We start from the raw sequence: 17,710 nt of genomic DNA on the forward strand, positions 1-17,710 counted from the left end.
CAAGCGCGGAAGCCTTAAAAGACAGATAAGAAGGGAAATATTATTTATTTATCAGCACAAATGCTATATATGTGTGTGTGTGTGTGTGTGTGTGTATGTATGTATGTATGTATGTATGTATGTATGTATGTATGTATATAATATTATTTGAAGATTATATATATAATGTCTTTCCTAGTCCAATTGTTTCTTTCCCTGCTTGTTCAATACTAGAGATTCTGAATGAATTTGTATACTGCAGTAAGCAAAATAATGTATTTGATAATACAAGATCCTATCTGGATCACTGACATTATCCTGGGACATGTATATTCACCATAATTGATAATGTCTAAGTTATCCTATGGAAATTGGCAAAAACTGTCTGCTACTCTATTTTTAGATGGAGCAAATTCACACAGTGGAGATGTGTATTTTTGAGAGTGGATTTTCTCATTCATGTATATCCATACAGTGTTTGTATTTGATGATGCTGCAGTGACAGTGTAAATTTTCCAATATGATACAGAACTGACTTTTTAAAGATATAACGTATATACTACAACAACATGGCAATCTTGTCTGTTGGGAAAATGACTATTTTAATGGAATTATTGGTGAAATTGATAGGTATGTGAGAGCACATACTTTGGGCCCACCTGCCACTTCAGACCAAGAAAAATGTAAGGTAAAATTAATTCATGGCTTTTAAGAGCTTCGCATCTGAACAGCAGGTCGTATGAGTGACTGGCAAGCTTCCTGAACTTTATTTAAAGACTGCATGGCAGAGAAACTCTTTGCAGGTTTATGGCATAATTTCACACACCCTGATATTCAAGAGAGAGAGGGAGAAAGAGAAGGAGGGAGGGAGAGAGAGAGAGTTAAAAAACTGAGAAGTAATTAAATGTGACACTATGGGGAAAACCCTTGAAAGAAAATTCTGGTCATTTTTTCTCCTTCATCTGGTGTTGTTTCAGGTCATAGAGGTCCTGTAAATAGCCCAGTCATGGCTAATTCCTCAGCAGGCTTAGCATATGGTTTGAATTTGCAAAATGATTCAGAAGCATGCTGTGAGATAGCTACTGATAACAAGCAGATGTGAAGTGTGCTATTAAAAAAATAAAAAAAAGCGGTAGGGAAGTGCAGTAGTTGGGTCTGATTTGAGTAGGCATGGTATAATTCCAGTTGTAACTGTTTTTGGCACTTAGGTAACCATTAGGATAAAGGGAGCATATTCAAGAAAAAAAAATCTCCCTTTTCCTAAAAATATACAGGTTCAAAAAAACTGATAAATATGAGTTTGCTTTTCTCCAATTTTGAAAGGGCATTTTATTTCATGTAAAACGTTGGTTCTTCACTATCTGTTGAAGCATTTTAACTTTATATGTAAACTACCAAGAGGAATTAAATTCCATAATTCAGTATATTTTAAAAGGCAGAAATTCCTTTCCATTCTCCTCTCAAACTTTGTAAGCATTTGTTTGTAATTTCACTTAAAACAAACTTCCTCAGTTATGCATTTTTACTGCATTTGTGCCATGTTGTCTCAAAAAATAATGTTGATTAACATCCTATAAACTGGAACTTCCCCACCCCCTGTGGGAACCTGACATGGGAACCACTAAATAAATATTCAGAAAATGCATGGACTGTATAATTAAACATCCCTAAATTATTCTTTGATAATTATTTTGGACTGCGTCAATTATTTTATGTAGTCATGGCATATAATAAAAATGCTTAGCATAAATTTGCTGGTAAAGAATGTCTTAAGGAATAAGGCATTAGGGGCAAGTGCAGATCTCGATAAATTCTATTTTTGCATAATCATCACATTTCCTTTTTTATGACTTGTTTGTGTAAAAATATGATCCATGTTGCACAATACAGGGAAACTCAATATCTCCATTTGAAACCTGTTCATCTATCACAGGGGCGTCAAACTCGCAGCCCAAGGGCCGGAAGCATCACACACTGGCCATGTCCACCCCTACTTTAGCGAAGGGGGAAAAAGCGGTGACATGTCACATGATGACAACGTGACATTGCAAGTTTGACATTCCTGATCTATCTGTATACTTGATGTTAATATTTATGTGGTTACTTTTATTATCATTTGTGATTGGGAACCACTTCACAGTGACCAATTCATTCTTGCCAACCAGGTAGACAGGGAACGAGGTGGTAAGTGGATTCTAGCCCATACCTGTAGGGATCTTGATAGACTCTTAAAGACCACCAGTGATCTGTCAACCTGTCAATCACACTCTAAGAGTCAGTAATATAAAAGGTTAATGCTGTAATTCTTTAACAGCATGTTTTCAGACCAAGTATACCACATTAGGAAATCAATTCCAAAATATTTTTCTTATGGCTGTAAGTTGACGCTCAAAATTGATCCTAGATGCAAAGTAACATCTCTTTTCTAACTGCAGACAACAGTTTGTTTATAATCTATGAAGTAGAAAAGAAATTGTGTGTGATTCTGCAGTGCTAGAGATGATTTACTAGAAAGTGTTAACCTCTCAGCAAGTACTGGATGTCTTGCTGCAACATGAAATAAATACTCATTGTATACTAATAAGGAAAATGCTGGTTTACAACCTGTTTGCATTGTTCTATAACCCAAAAGTTTGGTATGGTTAGGCAAAAAACACTATGAAAAATAAATGTGGTCAGAAAGTTCATCCAATAATTTCTACTGTGAGATTAAAACCCCAATTGCATGTGAAGTACTTGAAACATAATATTTCAACAATATAATAATAACTATTAGTAAATAAAACCAATAACATCCAGAAGTACAATCAATTTTGATATTTTTTTCTTCCATCTTTTCCTGGGATTGCTTCTCAACCAGTCTACTGCCAGTGAGAAAATAGTTTTTGAAAAGCTGATGTTGTAGAAGAGATGTGATACTTTATGGTAGCCCTTCCCTCCCAAAATAGAAATATCATGGCACCTTTTCCAAATAATACATTTTTAAAAAATTGTTATTGTGTTTAAAATAATAAACCAAAAAGAACAAAACAAAAAGTTTCATACATTGTCTGTGTCTATCTGTGTGTCTCTCTATCTATCCACCTACCTACCTACCTAACTATCTATCATCTATTTATCATTTTTCATTCACAACTACCATTTTTCAGAGTATAAGATGCTACGAAGTATAAGGCACACCTAGATTTTGGGGAGGAAAACAAGAAAAAAGTCTGCCTCTGCCTCCCAGCAATTTGCCTCCTTGCATCAAAAAGCATGTTTCAGTTTCAATTTCAGCACAGCCTGATTAGCACAAGCAGCTGATTGTCAGTTGGATTGACCTCCCGACAATCAGCTGTTTCGGGCTGCAGGGATTGCTATAGCCTATTGCTGCTTCCACATGCCCCAATTTTGGCCTCTGCGTGTGCCATTTTCCATCCATTCCGGGCAGTGGGGATCAGAATAGGTGTAAAATGAGGCACACAGAGGCCAAAAACGAGGCACGCAGAGGCAGCAATAGACAACGGCAATCCCTGCAGCCTGAAACAGCTGATCATCAGGAGGCCGATTTGTGCTAATCAGGCTGTGCTGAAACTGAAACAGGATACTTGCTGTTTGATACAAGGAGACAAATTGCTGGGAGGCAGAGGCCAAAGGGTGGGGGTGGACGGGACTATCTTCGGTGCATAAGACGTACACAAATTTTCACCCTCTTTTAGGGGGGGGGAGTGCATCTTATACTCAAACAATACGGCAATACATTTTACATTAGTCAAGCCACTCTATGCATCTGATGAAATGAGTTGCAGCTTATGAATTCTTAAGCCTTTAAATTACATTTGTGAGAGGAAGGGAGGAGGGGTAGATATTCCAGATCTTCTTCTGCTATTCAGTAAGTGAGGAGCTTAATGCACAAGCATCTGGGGTTAGGCAGCCAAAAGCAGAGTTCCTTCTGCCACAGCCTTTTGTACATGGCAAAAATGGCTGTTAAGCAATCTATGGCCAGTCATCTTTTTTCCCGATATTGAATTTGAGACATCCAGCTAAATACACACAGCACTGGGATGATATATGTGTGCTCCAAGTCACGGTCATTCACATTATTAAATGGTTTTTATTGGCAAAGATTAATTGGAGTTTTAAGTCTGTAACTATAAAAGCCAATTGTTGGGTGGAATTTGGAGGGAATGTTATTTTTATAATTGCTCCAATATGGACCTATGTTTATTTATATATTCACAGTTAAAATTATTATAATTCAAGTGGTATTGCAATACACAATACACTCTGATCACATGACCATTTTCTAGATTTCCAGATATTAACTCTTGAGGGGCAATGTGTGAGCTGCTCACAGTTATGTTTAAGATGAATAGCCATTCAAATCTTTTAAACAGATAAATAACATTTGAAAACTTCTTTGCTTTTTGTAATAGATTTAAAATGAAATTAAATTAAAAAGCTTTTCAAGTGGAACCTCACAGCATTTTCGTAGAGGGCTGTTTCTTTGAAATAGGAGAGAAATTTTTAAGTAAAACAGGAGATAAATCAGGCATAAATAAACGTTCTCTCTTTCCATATTAAGTTTTGTCTTGTTTATATTATGTATGTCTCATTAAACTGTTAGTTCAGTGGAAATGAACACAAAAATATACTTTGTTAATGGAAAAAGTGGAATATAAAGTTCTTAAAGTATTGATTTCTTTTTTAAAAATGCACCCACTAGGCTTCCGAGTGAGATGTTACAGCCAGTTAGATGTCTGCGAATGGTTCCACAAGCAGAGGCCACACAGCAGTGGAATTGCCAGCTAGCCCACAGTTCTGGCAGACAGAAATTTCTCTGGAGGAAAGAGAAACTGGAGAATGGCCTACTTGTGCTCCGGTTCCTTGCAAGGAAACTGCAGGAATTTAGTTTCTTGTGACTGGTCTGTGGATGATTGTGGTTCAAACAGCTTGAGAGCTGAAGGATTTACAATTTATCCTAAACTGCTATGCAGCCTTCATTGAAATTGAATTAGCACAGGGGTGTCAAACTCAAGGCCTGTGGACCAGATCCGATCTGCAGGTGTTTAGATCTGGCCCATGGGGCTGCCTGGAAATGGCCTACAGTGACTCTGCCAGAGAAAACAGAGCTTGGGAGGACGTCCCGACTCCCTTTTTCGCTGGCAGAGTGCCATTATAGGTGCCATGACACGAGTGACGTCGAGCTGGCCATGCTCACCCTGCCCATGCCCCCCTGAGGTGAAACATAACCCTGATGCGTATATTTACAGAGCGACCGATGACTATAAACTATACAAAACAAAGTACCGTATTGTTTGGAGTATAAGATCCAACTCCCCCCCCCCCAAAAAAAGAGTGTGGGAATGTTGGTGTATCTTATACACTGAATACAGCCATTTTTGGCCTCCCGAAGCTCCTCCCCTGCATCCCATTTTTGCAAAAAAGGGGCCATTTTTCACAAAAACAGAGGCATTTTCCCCTTCCTCCAGACCCCAGAAGCACTCTGCAGGATTCAGCAGGGCTGCGGGAAGGTAAAAATGCCATTTTTAGGGGGGGAAAGGGCAGAAAATGGGACATTTTTTGCAAAACGGAGGTGTTTTTCACTTCCTCCAGCCCCCAGAAGCACTCTGCAGATTCAGCAGGGCTGGGGGAAGGGGAAAATGCCCCCGGTTTTGCAAAAAATGACCCATTTTCTTCCCATTTTTCAAAAAACAAACTAACGGGCTATTTTTGCCTTCCCCCAGCCCTGCTGAAGCCTGCAGAGTGCTCCTGGGGGCCGGGGAGGACAAAAACTTTTTTTCTTACTTACCTCTTCGAAATCTTGGTGCGTCTTATACACCAATGCATCTTATAGTCCAAAAAATATGGTAATTTTGTATTTGCAAGTAATCAAGGAGATGATTGTCATACAAGTTGCAAAAAGAAAAAGTAAAGAAATGGTATTAAGTGTACAAGAAGGGAACACCGTAATAGTAGATAATTTGAATATGTGAAAAATATTTCATCAGTATTATACTACTTTATACAGATGCACAGAAGCTGCTGCAGAAAAAAAATGGATGACTACTTGCACAAATAGAATTTACTAAAGATTACAGACAGACAAATTTTGAATGGAACTATAATAATAAGAGAGCTGTGCGCAGCTATCCAAAAGACTAAAATTGAAAATTGAAAAGTTGTGTAGCGTAGATGGATTGTTGGATCTTACTATAAATGTTTTGAAGATGAGTTTTAAAAACCTTTACAACAAATGATGAATATTGTTTTGCAGAATAGATTCCTGATAACATAAAATTAATGCTAAAGAAGGACAAGATTTTATTTTAACAAGAAACTATGAACCCATATCATTATTGAATAATGATTATAAACTGTTTACTGTGATTTGGGCTGAAAGGTTTAAAATAATTTTACAGGATTTACTCATGAAGATCAGTGTGGAGTTTTGCCTAAACTACAACAGTAAGATAATATTAGAAATATTTGAATTCTTAGAACATAATGAAAAACAAGCTGCACTGATAGTTTTATAAATTAAGGACATTTGTCAAAGATTGGATATTGATTTTAGAAGATCCATTAGAGGGAGTTGAAGCATTAATGGAAAATTAAAGGACTTTGGTATATTAGCAGGTTTTAAGATTAATAATCAGAGGACATGAAACTAGAAGTTAAAATTGATAGAAAAAACTAATTTTAAGATTGGGAAAAAAGTAAAATATGTTGGTATTATTATGATCAATATGAATTGTAGATTATTTCAAATAATTAGAATAGAATAGAACAGAAGAACAGAACAGAATAGAATAGAATAGAATAGAATAGAATAGAATAGAATAGAATAACAGAATCGAAAGGGACCTTGGAGGTCTTCTAATCTAACTCCCTGCTCAGGTAGGAAACCCTATACCATTTCAGACAAATGGTTGTCCAATCTCTTATTAAAAACTTCCATTGATGGAGAATTCAAAATGTCTGGAGGCAAATTGTTCCACTGGTTATATTAAGACATGGAGTGAAATTTAAAAAAATACATGTTAAGATGAGAGAAATTAAAATTGTCACGTTGGGGAGATTTTCTGGAATAAAAATGAATGTTTTGTCAAGAATGGTGCATTGTTTCAGACAATAATTGTTTTGGCAACACATTTATCATGGCAAAAAAGTGTATCTAAATTTATATGACCGGGCCCCAAGCCACTGCCACCAGGTCACATGGCCGGCAAGCCACTCCTACCTGGTCACATGGCCAGCAAACCACTCCCACAAAAGAGGCCACACCCACAGAGTAGGTTCCAAAAAAATTTGAAACCCACCACTGGACCGGGGATACATTCTCTTATACCAGTGGTGGGTTTCAGGCAGTACATCCCAGTAGGGGCGTACCGGAGCCTGCCCCAGAGCACCAGGTATCGTTCTGGTACGGTGCTCCAGAGGGCCTGCCTGCCCGCCCGAGCTCCTTATCTGTCCTTTAAGCATTTGGCGCTTACGTGCATGTGCATGGTGCATGCGGCGCCTGCGCAGTGCTCCGTCAAGCTTGTGGAAGCGTCGCAGGCAAGTACGACGCATGCGCGCGCTGTGCACATCCAAGTGGGTGACGTCGGGGCCGTTCCAACCATACCAGTTGGAACAGAATACGGAACCCACTACTGTCTTATACTCTCTTTCTTTGATAGATGTGTGTTCTTCTTAATTCTCTTTTAATTGTTAGCCACCCAGAGTCGCTGTGGAATCAAACAGCCTCAAAACTGAAATATTAAATTAAATGACAGAAAGAATTTTAGGTGACTATTTAGTGAACATTTCCCTCTAGGTTTCGAATGTTAATTAATTAGAGGTAAAGTTAAAGTCACAAAGGTTGACTTTTTATGGACCATAATAAGTTGCCCTGTTATTTGGGAAAGTCCACACCAGTTCTGAGAGAACTGAAAAATATAAAATTCCAGGGCAAGCATCATGAAATGTGGATGAAGAAAAGGTGCATAATATATTGTGTTATGTATTTCTGACAGCTGTGCAGCAGCCATTTGTTTGAATCAAATGAGTTAAACAACAGTACTTTGCTGAATACTACTAGTATTCAACAATACTTTGGGCAAATAGCAACATATGTTTATATTTCTGTTTCTGTTTCTAAGCAAAATGTTCATATACTTATGGTGTGAATAAGATTTTAGTTTAAAAAATCTAACCACTAAATACAATCAGTGTAGTAAACATAATTTAATCTGTCAAAATGTAATATTCATCATGAAATATTTAAGTACTTTGAAGGCAACTCTTTTAAGTGCAGGATTATAAAGTAGAACAAGTATTTCCTTGGTTTTTCAGAAATCTCTAATGCTCTTTAGGGGATAAATTCTAGATCCTTGGATTAAAGGAAATGTACACAGCAATATATTAATATATTAATTGATTTATTCAAGTTGGGAGTGCCAATAACTAGAATTCTTGATAAATCCTAAATATAATAAAAGCTAAGGTTAGTCATTAAAACAGGCAACTAAAATAGCAAAACAAGAAATACTCCAAAAGGCTTTTGTGATATTTCTCTGTTAAATGTATATCCTAGTTTTGTTCAGGAACTCAGGGCAGTGTCCATAGCAGAAGTAGTATTCAGCAGGTTCTGACCAGTTCTGGAAAGCCGGTAGCAGAAATTTTGAGTAGTTCGGAGAACTGGTTAATAGTACCTCTGACAGGCCCTGCCCTCATCTATTATCTGCCTCCCAAATCCCAGCTGATTGGGAGGAAATGGGGATTTTGCATAACCTTCCCCTGTCATGCCCACCAAGCCATGCCGACCAATGCCCACCAAGCCACGTACACAGAAACAGTAGTAAAAAATTTTGAATCCCACCACTAGTCCATAGTCCTTCCCCTTGCTATTTGTCCTCCCAACAATACTATATGGTAAGACCAACTGAAAGACAAAGCAACTGGCCCACAGTCACCAGTGAATTTCCATGATTGAGTTGGACTAGATTCTGGTTGCCCCAGTGCTACTTGACTTCCTTAACCATTATGCAGTGTTAAGCTACATGGGGGCATAAAATTATAGCACATGTTAAAGGGACTGAAGGAATAATGAGGACTCTGGACCTCTAAAAAGAGGTCTATGACAATTTGCCACAGCCAACTTACCATGGCCAACTTGCCACAGGAAAATTTGCTGCAGGACAAGAGTTGGCTAATATTGAAGAAATAGTGGAATAGAATCATTAAAGAAGGGATGCCAAAAGAGGGACAAAATGAAATGTGACTGACAAATATTAAAATATTTTTAAACTATAAATATACAATTTCAATAATTAAATTGAATTTTTAAATAGTACCGCAGCAAGTTTTTCCATGTTGAGTTGGCCATGTCAAGTTATTCTGTGGTAAATTAGCTGTGGTGAGTTGGCCATGGCAAATTGGCTGTGGCAAATTAAACAAGGTGAGTTGGCTGTGGCTAGTTGCCCCATTCTGACCAAAAAGGCCCAGAAAACGTGCCACTTATACTTGTTAGCTTACAGTTTGTCTTGGCGTCTCAGGTGAAAGCTGCAATCTAATAGGTGTATTTCTTTCTCCTGTGTCTTTCAATAGAAAATAGAAGCTGGTCAGAGCTATCCAGGTGTTTTGAGCAGCCACCACGTTATGCTCTCGTGAGGTATTATAAAGAAGGCTGCTCATAAATACCATATTTTTCGGAGTATAAGATGCACCAGAGTATAAGACGCACCAAGATTTTGAAGAGGCAATTTTTAAAAAAACGTTTTTGCACTCTGCAGACCTCCCAAAAATGGCCCATTTATTGCAAAAATGGGCCCATTTTTTTAAAGGGCATGAATAGCCTTTAGGAGGTTTGTAGAGTGCCCCAGGGAAGGGGGGCAAAAATCAGCAAAAACCAGGCTCGTTTTTTTGTCAAAAAAAGGCATGCATAGCCTTTAGGAGGCTTATAGAGTGCTCCTGGGGGCTGGGGGGGATTGAGCAAAAAATGGGCCATTTTTCACTCATTTCTGCCCCCTCCCCAGCCCCCAGGAGCATTCTGAAAGCCTCCTAAAGGCAATGCACGGACATTTTGGTGAAGGTGGCAGGGTTTTGGCAGGCAAAAAATGCTGTATTTAGTGTATAAGACCCCTCCCAGATTTTCACCCTCTTTTTTGAGAGAAAAAGGTCTGTCTTATATTCCGAAAAATATAGTAAGTTTCAAACATTACAGTTACAGAGGAACAATAATGTTTGGTAAAAGTAAGCACGGGGTTTTCTTCATGAAAAAGTGTTTAGTTCCATCCCTGCATCTCTCATTACAAAGAGTATTTGCAGTTTGAATTTAAAAAGTAATCACAAAAAGGATCAGAGATGGTATTCAGCAGGTTCTGACCAGTTCTGGAGAACTGGTAGTGGAAATTTTGAGTAATTCAGAGAACCAATAAATACCTTTTATAAATAGCTTATCTTTTAAACTTTTTGTTAGATACTAGCATCAGCTATAATGGTTTCCACCAAGGTCCTCTGTTCCAGTGGGAACAGAGGTTTAATCTCATTGGTCGAAGGGTCTGACAGCTCCCTATAAAAGGGCTGCTGTCAGTCTCAACATTCGCTGGATTGTACATAGTTACTACTGAGTTAATAAAGAGCTGTTGTTACCGTTAGCCTGTGTGAGCCTTTCCATTACCCGATCTAACACTTTTTCTTTCACTTAAAAACCTACCTTTTTCTATATGTATTCGGAAGATGTATGACTTTGCTATTATTGGGTATTTGAGTCTATTTTCCCTCCCCCTGCTTCTTTATGTGGCCTTGCTTATAATTATTTGTTTTAACAGTTTACAAGGCAGCAAGTAGAAGACAAGAAGGAAAATAGCTCCAGCAATTAAAGAGTCTTAGTCTATTTTTGTGGCCAGATATATTGCTGGAAAAAATAGTCAGAAAATGAACCAAAAGCTGTCTTCAGTTCCTAATACATCAAGTATACAGGGGAAAAGTTCTTGTTAGTTTGTATGTGTGTATTTATTTTCCCTTTTTGCAATTTATCTTCTCTTTCTTGTCAGTTAAAATATTGTATTTTGTTGTTAATCACAGTATGACATTGTTCCATTTAATTACATGCCCATGGCTGTTGAAGTGTGTAATTAGAATTTTTAACAATTCATTCTGAATCCTTGAGCCTGCAGTGAGCAAAAACAAAACCATAAACCAAGTGATTGTGTTATAAAGATTATGACCAAGCTTGATAATGAGGATTCTTTACCTCTTTATGAAAAAGCTTGTTGGCTAGATTGGAGTTGAAAAAAATATCCTGAAGAAAGCAATGGCAAGCTTCCATACAGCTGCCAAGAAAACTGCTTGGCTGTTTCCTCAATAGTCACCAGGAGCTGCATTCTGTTAAAGACAATCTTTACTTGTTTTGTGTACATTTCATGCAATCAAAAATATTTCCTTTGTTGAAACCCTTTGTTGAGAATAATGGAGCCCTTGTGGATTCTTTATTATGTCTGATTCTAAAGAAGGAATTAATGAAGACCAGTGGTAGGTTCCGGATCCCGTTGCAACTGGTATGGTTGCAGCAGGTCCCAACATCCTCTACATGAACGTGCGCGTATTGTGCGCACACCCGCGCAGCTCACACATGCGTCTTATCATCCAGAGACGCCTCTGTGATGCTCCAGCACCATGCACGTGCACGGAAGCGCCAAAGGATTTAAAGGACAGGTAAGGAGCACGGGTGGGCCCTCCAGAGCACCGTACCAGAACGGTACCCGGTGCTCCGGGCAGACTCCGGTACGCCCGTACCGGGGCATACTGCCTGCAACCCACCACTGATGAAGACATATAACTGTTGATTTCACAATTCTGTGAGAGAGATTTCTCTTTTCTTTGAAGGGAAAAATGGAACTAATATTTTCACATATCCTATAGAAATCCAGATACCTAGATGGCTATGCTGTGCAGGACATTCGTTTATTCATTCATTCATTCATTCATTCATTCACAGTTATTAACTGCCAACTCCAGGAAGGTTTTATAAGTTTGCTAAGGAGCTCTTGGTAGTGTGTGGTTTTTTTCCTCTCACTTTAGCAGAATCTCTACAAATTAGAAAGTCTACTCTTCATGCTCTAAACCCTAGACATTTCGTAAAAGATTTCTCTCTGTCTTTCTGTCAGATTTTCGGGTAACATATGATTTCATATTTCATGATGATTATCTCATTTGAAAGTTCCTCTGTCTACCACATCACAGCTCAGTACTATTGTGAATGCTTTTAAGTGAAATCTTCAATCTTTTCTATCTTTGAATAGAGCCTCATTTAATTGGGAAAATTACAATAGGTGCAGTAAGGAAGGAATTAGTTTAAAAATTAAGGCTACAAGGTATTTAAGGAGTTTAAGAGTTTGTGAAAATAATGTCTTTAAAAATACGTTAGATGTTCAGTAGAAGTATTATTCCAAGGTTGTTCCAACTGTAAATATTTGAATTTATTGCAGCCTAAAATTTAATTCTTAGCAGAAATTATCAAGCGTTTTAGGTAATGGACAGCATTGCATTATTTTGCCTCATAAGGGTTTATGCTGGTGTTTGATCATAATAAAAGTTTGAAATGATGTAATGGATGCTAATTTTAAAAAAGTGAAAAAATTTAAACCACTGTAATCTCAGAGGATCTCATGCAACACAAAAATCTTGTGATTATTGGCCACTTTCTGGTCAACAATTACAAGATTTTCAGCCACTTTATTGTAGTGTTCATGGCTGACACCTACTGGTGTCATCTGTGCTTGAAGTCTTTTTTTTTTTTTTTGCATGTCCAAAATTAGGAAAACACCCTATGCGTTTATTTTATAATAACTCTAAAGTATTGTTATGTAGTATAGATACTGGCAGAAGGTAGGAGATTGTTAATAGAAACAAAAGGTCTCTGAACCACTTCTGGTTAACCAGTTAAAACAATTGAGCTTTTCAAATCTTTCTCTGGAAAAAATAAAATGTTGATAGAGCAGTTATAAAGATGTAACCGTAGGAAAAAAATCTTTACTTACATTAATGTGTTGCTATTTATTATAATGGATTTCATAGGAAATTTAAGCATAATTGAAACAGTTTCATATAATTAAATTGTGATTAGCAGCTCTGTAACGCACACCTACAGCTTTCCAATTAAGTAGAAAAAGAGATTTTACTTTGGGGAAGAAATAAGAGATAATGGAGCAGTTTTATTAATTCCAGATGCTATCATTTTTGGATTTAACTGATGCTGCATGCATCACTGCCTACTAAAGATAATTTTATTTATTTCAGTTTTAGGGTTTATTTTTAAATCCGTGTGAGTGTTTTGCTTGTCATTATCTTTTCTAACTTTGATAAAGGAAAGGGCAGACTGACTTCTTAGATTTGGTTCTTACCTGGAAAAGAGATTGGACTATTGGAATGTGCTCTTGCATAGTACAGTAGAACCTCTGGTCACCAGTAGCCTCCCACCGTCCAGTACGATCCCACAGAGTTGGCCTCCTCAGGGTGCCGTTGGTCAAGCAGTGTCGGCTGGTGACCCCCAGGGGGAGAGCCTTCTCTGTGGGAGCGCCTTCCCTCTGGAATGAGCTGCCCCCGGAGCTCCGCATAATCCCTGACCTCCGGTCCTTCCGACGCGCCCTAAAAAGTTGGCTTTTCCAGCAAGCCGGTCTGGCCTGTTAATATTAATGTTAATTTTAATTTATTTTAAATGTACTGTTTCTTTTTTAAAAAAAAATCGGTTTGGTCTTTTTGGAATTGGGTTTAATCTTTTTTTTAACTTTTGTGATGTGTGTTTTTAATGTTGTACGCCGCCCTGAGTCCTTTGGAGAAGGGCGGCATATAAATCCAAAAAAACCTAAACCTAAATCTAAACCAGCATAATTAGTTCCATAACTTTGGTCACAACCTGATTTGGTCATGACCCGAATCTAATTTTGGAAATTTGGCACTTCCTCCCCAAAAAATGGTGCAGAAGGAGAAATCAGCTGCGGGGGCGGGGGGGGGGAGGAATTGTGGATATTTTGATCGGAACCTGATTTGGTCATGGTCAGAAGCGTTCGTGACCAGAGGTTCTACTGTATCTGGAAGCTTCTGGAAACTGATGCAGAATGCAGTGGCAAAGACAGTTATGTGTTCCACCAGAACAGCGCATGTCACCCACTACCTACAAAAGCTGCATTAGCTGCCAATTTGCTTCTGGTCCAATTCAAAGTACTGATTTTTACCTTTAAAGCCTTTCATGGCATGAGATCAAGATCTGATGGATAGTATCTCTCTGATTACATCAACCCATCTTGAGAAACATTCTACGCCCCCTCCCCAAGAAGTCAGATTAATTCCATCCCTGTTAATGTTTGGGAAGCCCCTCAAGATCTAGTTATGTCTCCAAATTTGGGATTCCCAGGAAACTGGTGACATTTTATGATGTCTCCCCTAATATGAATAACACATGATTGCGATATATCTCCCCATTTGTATACTTTAAATGTTTAATTATATTTTAATTTTTAATAATGATTCCCCTTTTTTTATAATGAATGTTTTTATTATTGTGTTTATATTGTTTTATTTAATTGTTGTATGTCAGGGGTGTCCAAACTTGGGAACTTTAAGACTTGTGGACTTCAACTCCCAGAATTCCCCAGCCAGCATGGCTGGCTGGGGAATTCTGGGAGTTGAAGTCCACAAGTCTTAAAGTTCCCAAGTTTGGACACCCCTGTTGTATGCTGTCTCAAATAACTTAATGGTAAGATAGATGACTAGATGGGTCCCATTTCAAAAGTACTTTAGATAATTTTACTTCAATTTTTTTTTCTTTTATGGAAAACAGGAACAGATTTTTCACCCAAAATAATAAAGAAATAGCTTGGTGGAAAATTCTTAGCAATTATTCAGTAAGTAAAAAAGACATAGGATTACTTTAAAAGATGCAAATAAAAGCTCTTGGAATTACCGATAAGTCTTACTGAGAAAAAGAAAGAAAGGCAAAAATATTTTTTTTTCATTCCTCGGTGGTTAAATTGTTTATCTGCAGTCTCCCTCCCCTCAAAAAAATCTGCAGATGGAGACCCCCATTTGAGAACCAAGTCCCCAGTCACTGGAATGTAATCCAAGAAAAACAAATACTACAAAGGCTACTAACAGGAGGATGTCTTTCGAGCTTGTTTTTTTGTGACCATTTTGGCTCCTGGAAAAAGGGGGTTCCCCAAAAACATATGTATCAGCTGGATACACCCTTTGTACTAAAGTTCGGTCTGTTTAGCCAGATGTCTTCCCAACAGGGACAAAGAAAAAACAGATCTTGCATTATAATAAGCCAGGAAACTGAAAAGTGTGTCATTGTATCCCATCTGATATTTATTAAGGGTTGTTTAAGTCAGCAGGGAGAAATGTGCAGTATCCGGAAATGACCCGGACACTCTGGTATGTTTAACTGGTGACAAAGGATTGGAAGCAGCCCATCATTAAAGCTGGGTGCTCAGATTACATAAGGAAGGACCCAAACCAAACCAAGGTGAACAGATGAAGGTCCAATTAAGCTTAAACTTAATTTTGCATAATTTAGACTTCAAGAGTACAGAATAGTCTTACAAACATTTGACCCACTAATGAATACTGAGAAATTCACTGTACAGCTTTTTCTTCCTAACAAAAGCAGACAGGGACTAAAGCCCTCCCCATTTTCACTTACATTCCATTCTTTTTATTTACATTTGCAGAGATGATTCAGGACTGACATATTTCATTTTAATAGGAGACAACAAAAGTAATAACAAAAATGAGGCAATATGTGACCATAAGAAGGACAAATAAATCACAAAGTGTCCTTTTTACAGTTACAAGTGTCCTTCTTACAGTCGTCTCATATTTTTGTGGTTACTTTTGTTTGCTCCTAATTTGGCCAAATTAGCATATATTCAATTCTAAAGTCCAATACTAATGTTTTTGGTTGATCAATTCTGTATTTCTTTTAACTGTTAGGTTAAGTAGTTAACCTATAGTTTGAATGTTTTAAGTAGAACAGAAACTTTTCTGAAAAGCACAATTCTAGGTAAAACCCATGCATGTTTCTTATTGATTGAATCAAAACTCTTATTCATAAGATTAAAAAGTGTGTGTGTGGCATTTATTCATTTGGGAACCTGAATATTTTAAAAACAGTGTAAAGGATGGCAATTTACCATACCTTTTTAGGTGAAGAAACTTTTGGTATACAAATTCATATGTGATTATCTATCATTCAGGAATCTTGGTATGAACTTACACATGGTCCATACTTGAGAGAGATGAGTAGTTTAGAAACATAAAATATAAATAAATTTATGTGTATGCATTATATATATTAAATATTATGTATGAATAACTATCTCCATCTATTCTAGATATATAGACTGATTGATTAACTGGCTGACCTTACATTGAATATAATGCAGGACTGTCTCTTATCAAACCAATAAATTAACTTATTATGGGTTATCAGTAAACTACATTTAATTTTAGCCTTATGCAGACTTGCAAATAAATATTTGTATTAAGTAATTACAAAATAATTAAATATAAAGAGGAATCTAAATTCTTAATTTTATTTTATAGGTATTCAAGAAGGAACACAATGCACCAAGTGTAAAAGTAACTGGGCACTGAAATTTTCTATCATACTTTTATATGTATTATGTGCCTTGCTAGCAATAACAGTAGCCGTCTTGGGATACAAAGGTAAGTTCCGTATCTATAATAGTAGCTGTGTACTGAGTCCAAGAAAAATTGTCCACAAAAAAGTAATTGTTTAATTAAATTGGTGTGATTTCAGAATATATCTCAGAGAAAAGCAAATTGCAATCATTATTTTCCATGCTAGCCTATCAGTTAATTCTTCATCCTAAATAATTACTTAAATAGGGTAAGATTACCAATTTCAGATTATTAAATTATAAAAATGCAAGCAACTCTTAAAGTTTAGGAAAAACAAGGATAGTTGCTCTTTGCCATCAGTCTATTTCATACATCAGTTTTTCATAATATTATTGTATTTAGAAAACAGGTGTATAACAGAAGCTCAGTATTTCAATTAAATTTCACTGACTGTACTTCAAACGTAGCTTATTCATTGATTTTACTTTAAGGACTGGATGGATACACACACAACATGGATAATATTTAAACATCAATAGGAATGGGAAATAAATATATTGCATAATGTGAGTCTAAGAGAAAGGGAAATGATGTCATGGATCTGACTGAAGGAGGTTTGAGCTTATAAAGCTCATTATAATTACATAGAAAGGCTGAGCGCCAAAGAATTGAGGCCTTTGAACTATGGTGCTGGAGAAGACTCCCGCGAGTCCCTTGCACTGCAAGGCGATCAAACCTGTCAGTCCTAGAGGAGATCAGTCCTGACTGCTTTTTAGAAGGCCAGATCCTGAAGATGGAACTCAAATACTTTTGGTCACAAATTGCAGGTAAATGCAGGTTTCCATCAAAAACATTGTTAACGGCAGTCACATTACTGTGGGGTATGCTGCAAACATCATAATTGAAGTCTACTTTCCAAGCACCCAAAATGTGGTCACGAGACTATGAGAGATGGTACCGGCCACCAGAATTTCTAAACCAGGTCATAAGTACATTTTGGGTGGGTGGTGTGGAATCCAACATAACTTAGAACAGTCATTAAAAGACCAGTAGTAAATCAAAAACTAGAATATTTTCCAAATTCTGTCTTATTAAATAAAAATGAAAAGCACTATATTCAACAAGG

General features: G+C 37.2%; 1 protein-coding gene across 1 annotated transcript in view; it reads left to right on the forward strand.

Moving 5' to 3' along the window:
* COLEC12 (collectin subfamily member 12) overlaps positions 1-17,710 on the forward strand; it is a 90,819-nt gene that overhangs the window by 56,366 nt on the left and 16,743 nt on the right. Inside the window, exon 3 of the mRNA XM_081951565.1 lies at positions 16,546-16,668. Within this exon, the coding sequence (XP_081807691.1) occupies positions 16,546-16,668 (123 nt within the window). The remainder of the gene's footprint in view (positions 1-16,545; positions 16,669-17,710) is intronic.

The sequence above is a fragment of the Natrix helvetica genome (assembly GCF_964273705.1).
Source record: "Natrix helvetica genome assembly, chromosome: 4".
NCBI lineage: Eukaryota > Metazoa > Chordata > Lepidosauria > Squamata > Natricidae > Natrix > Natrix helvetica.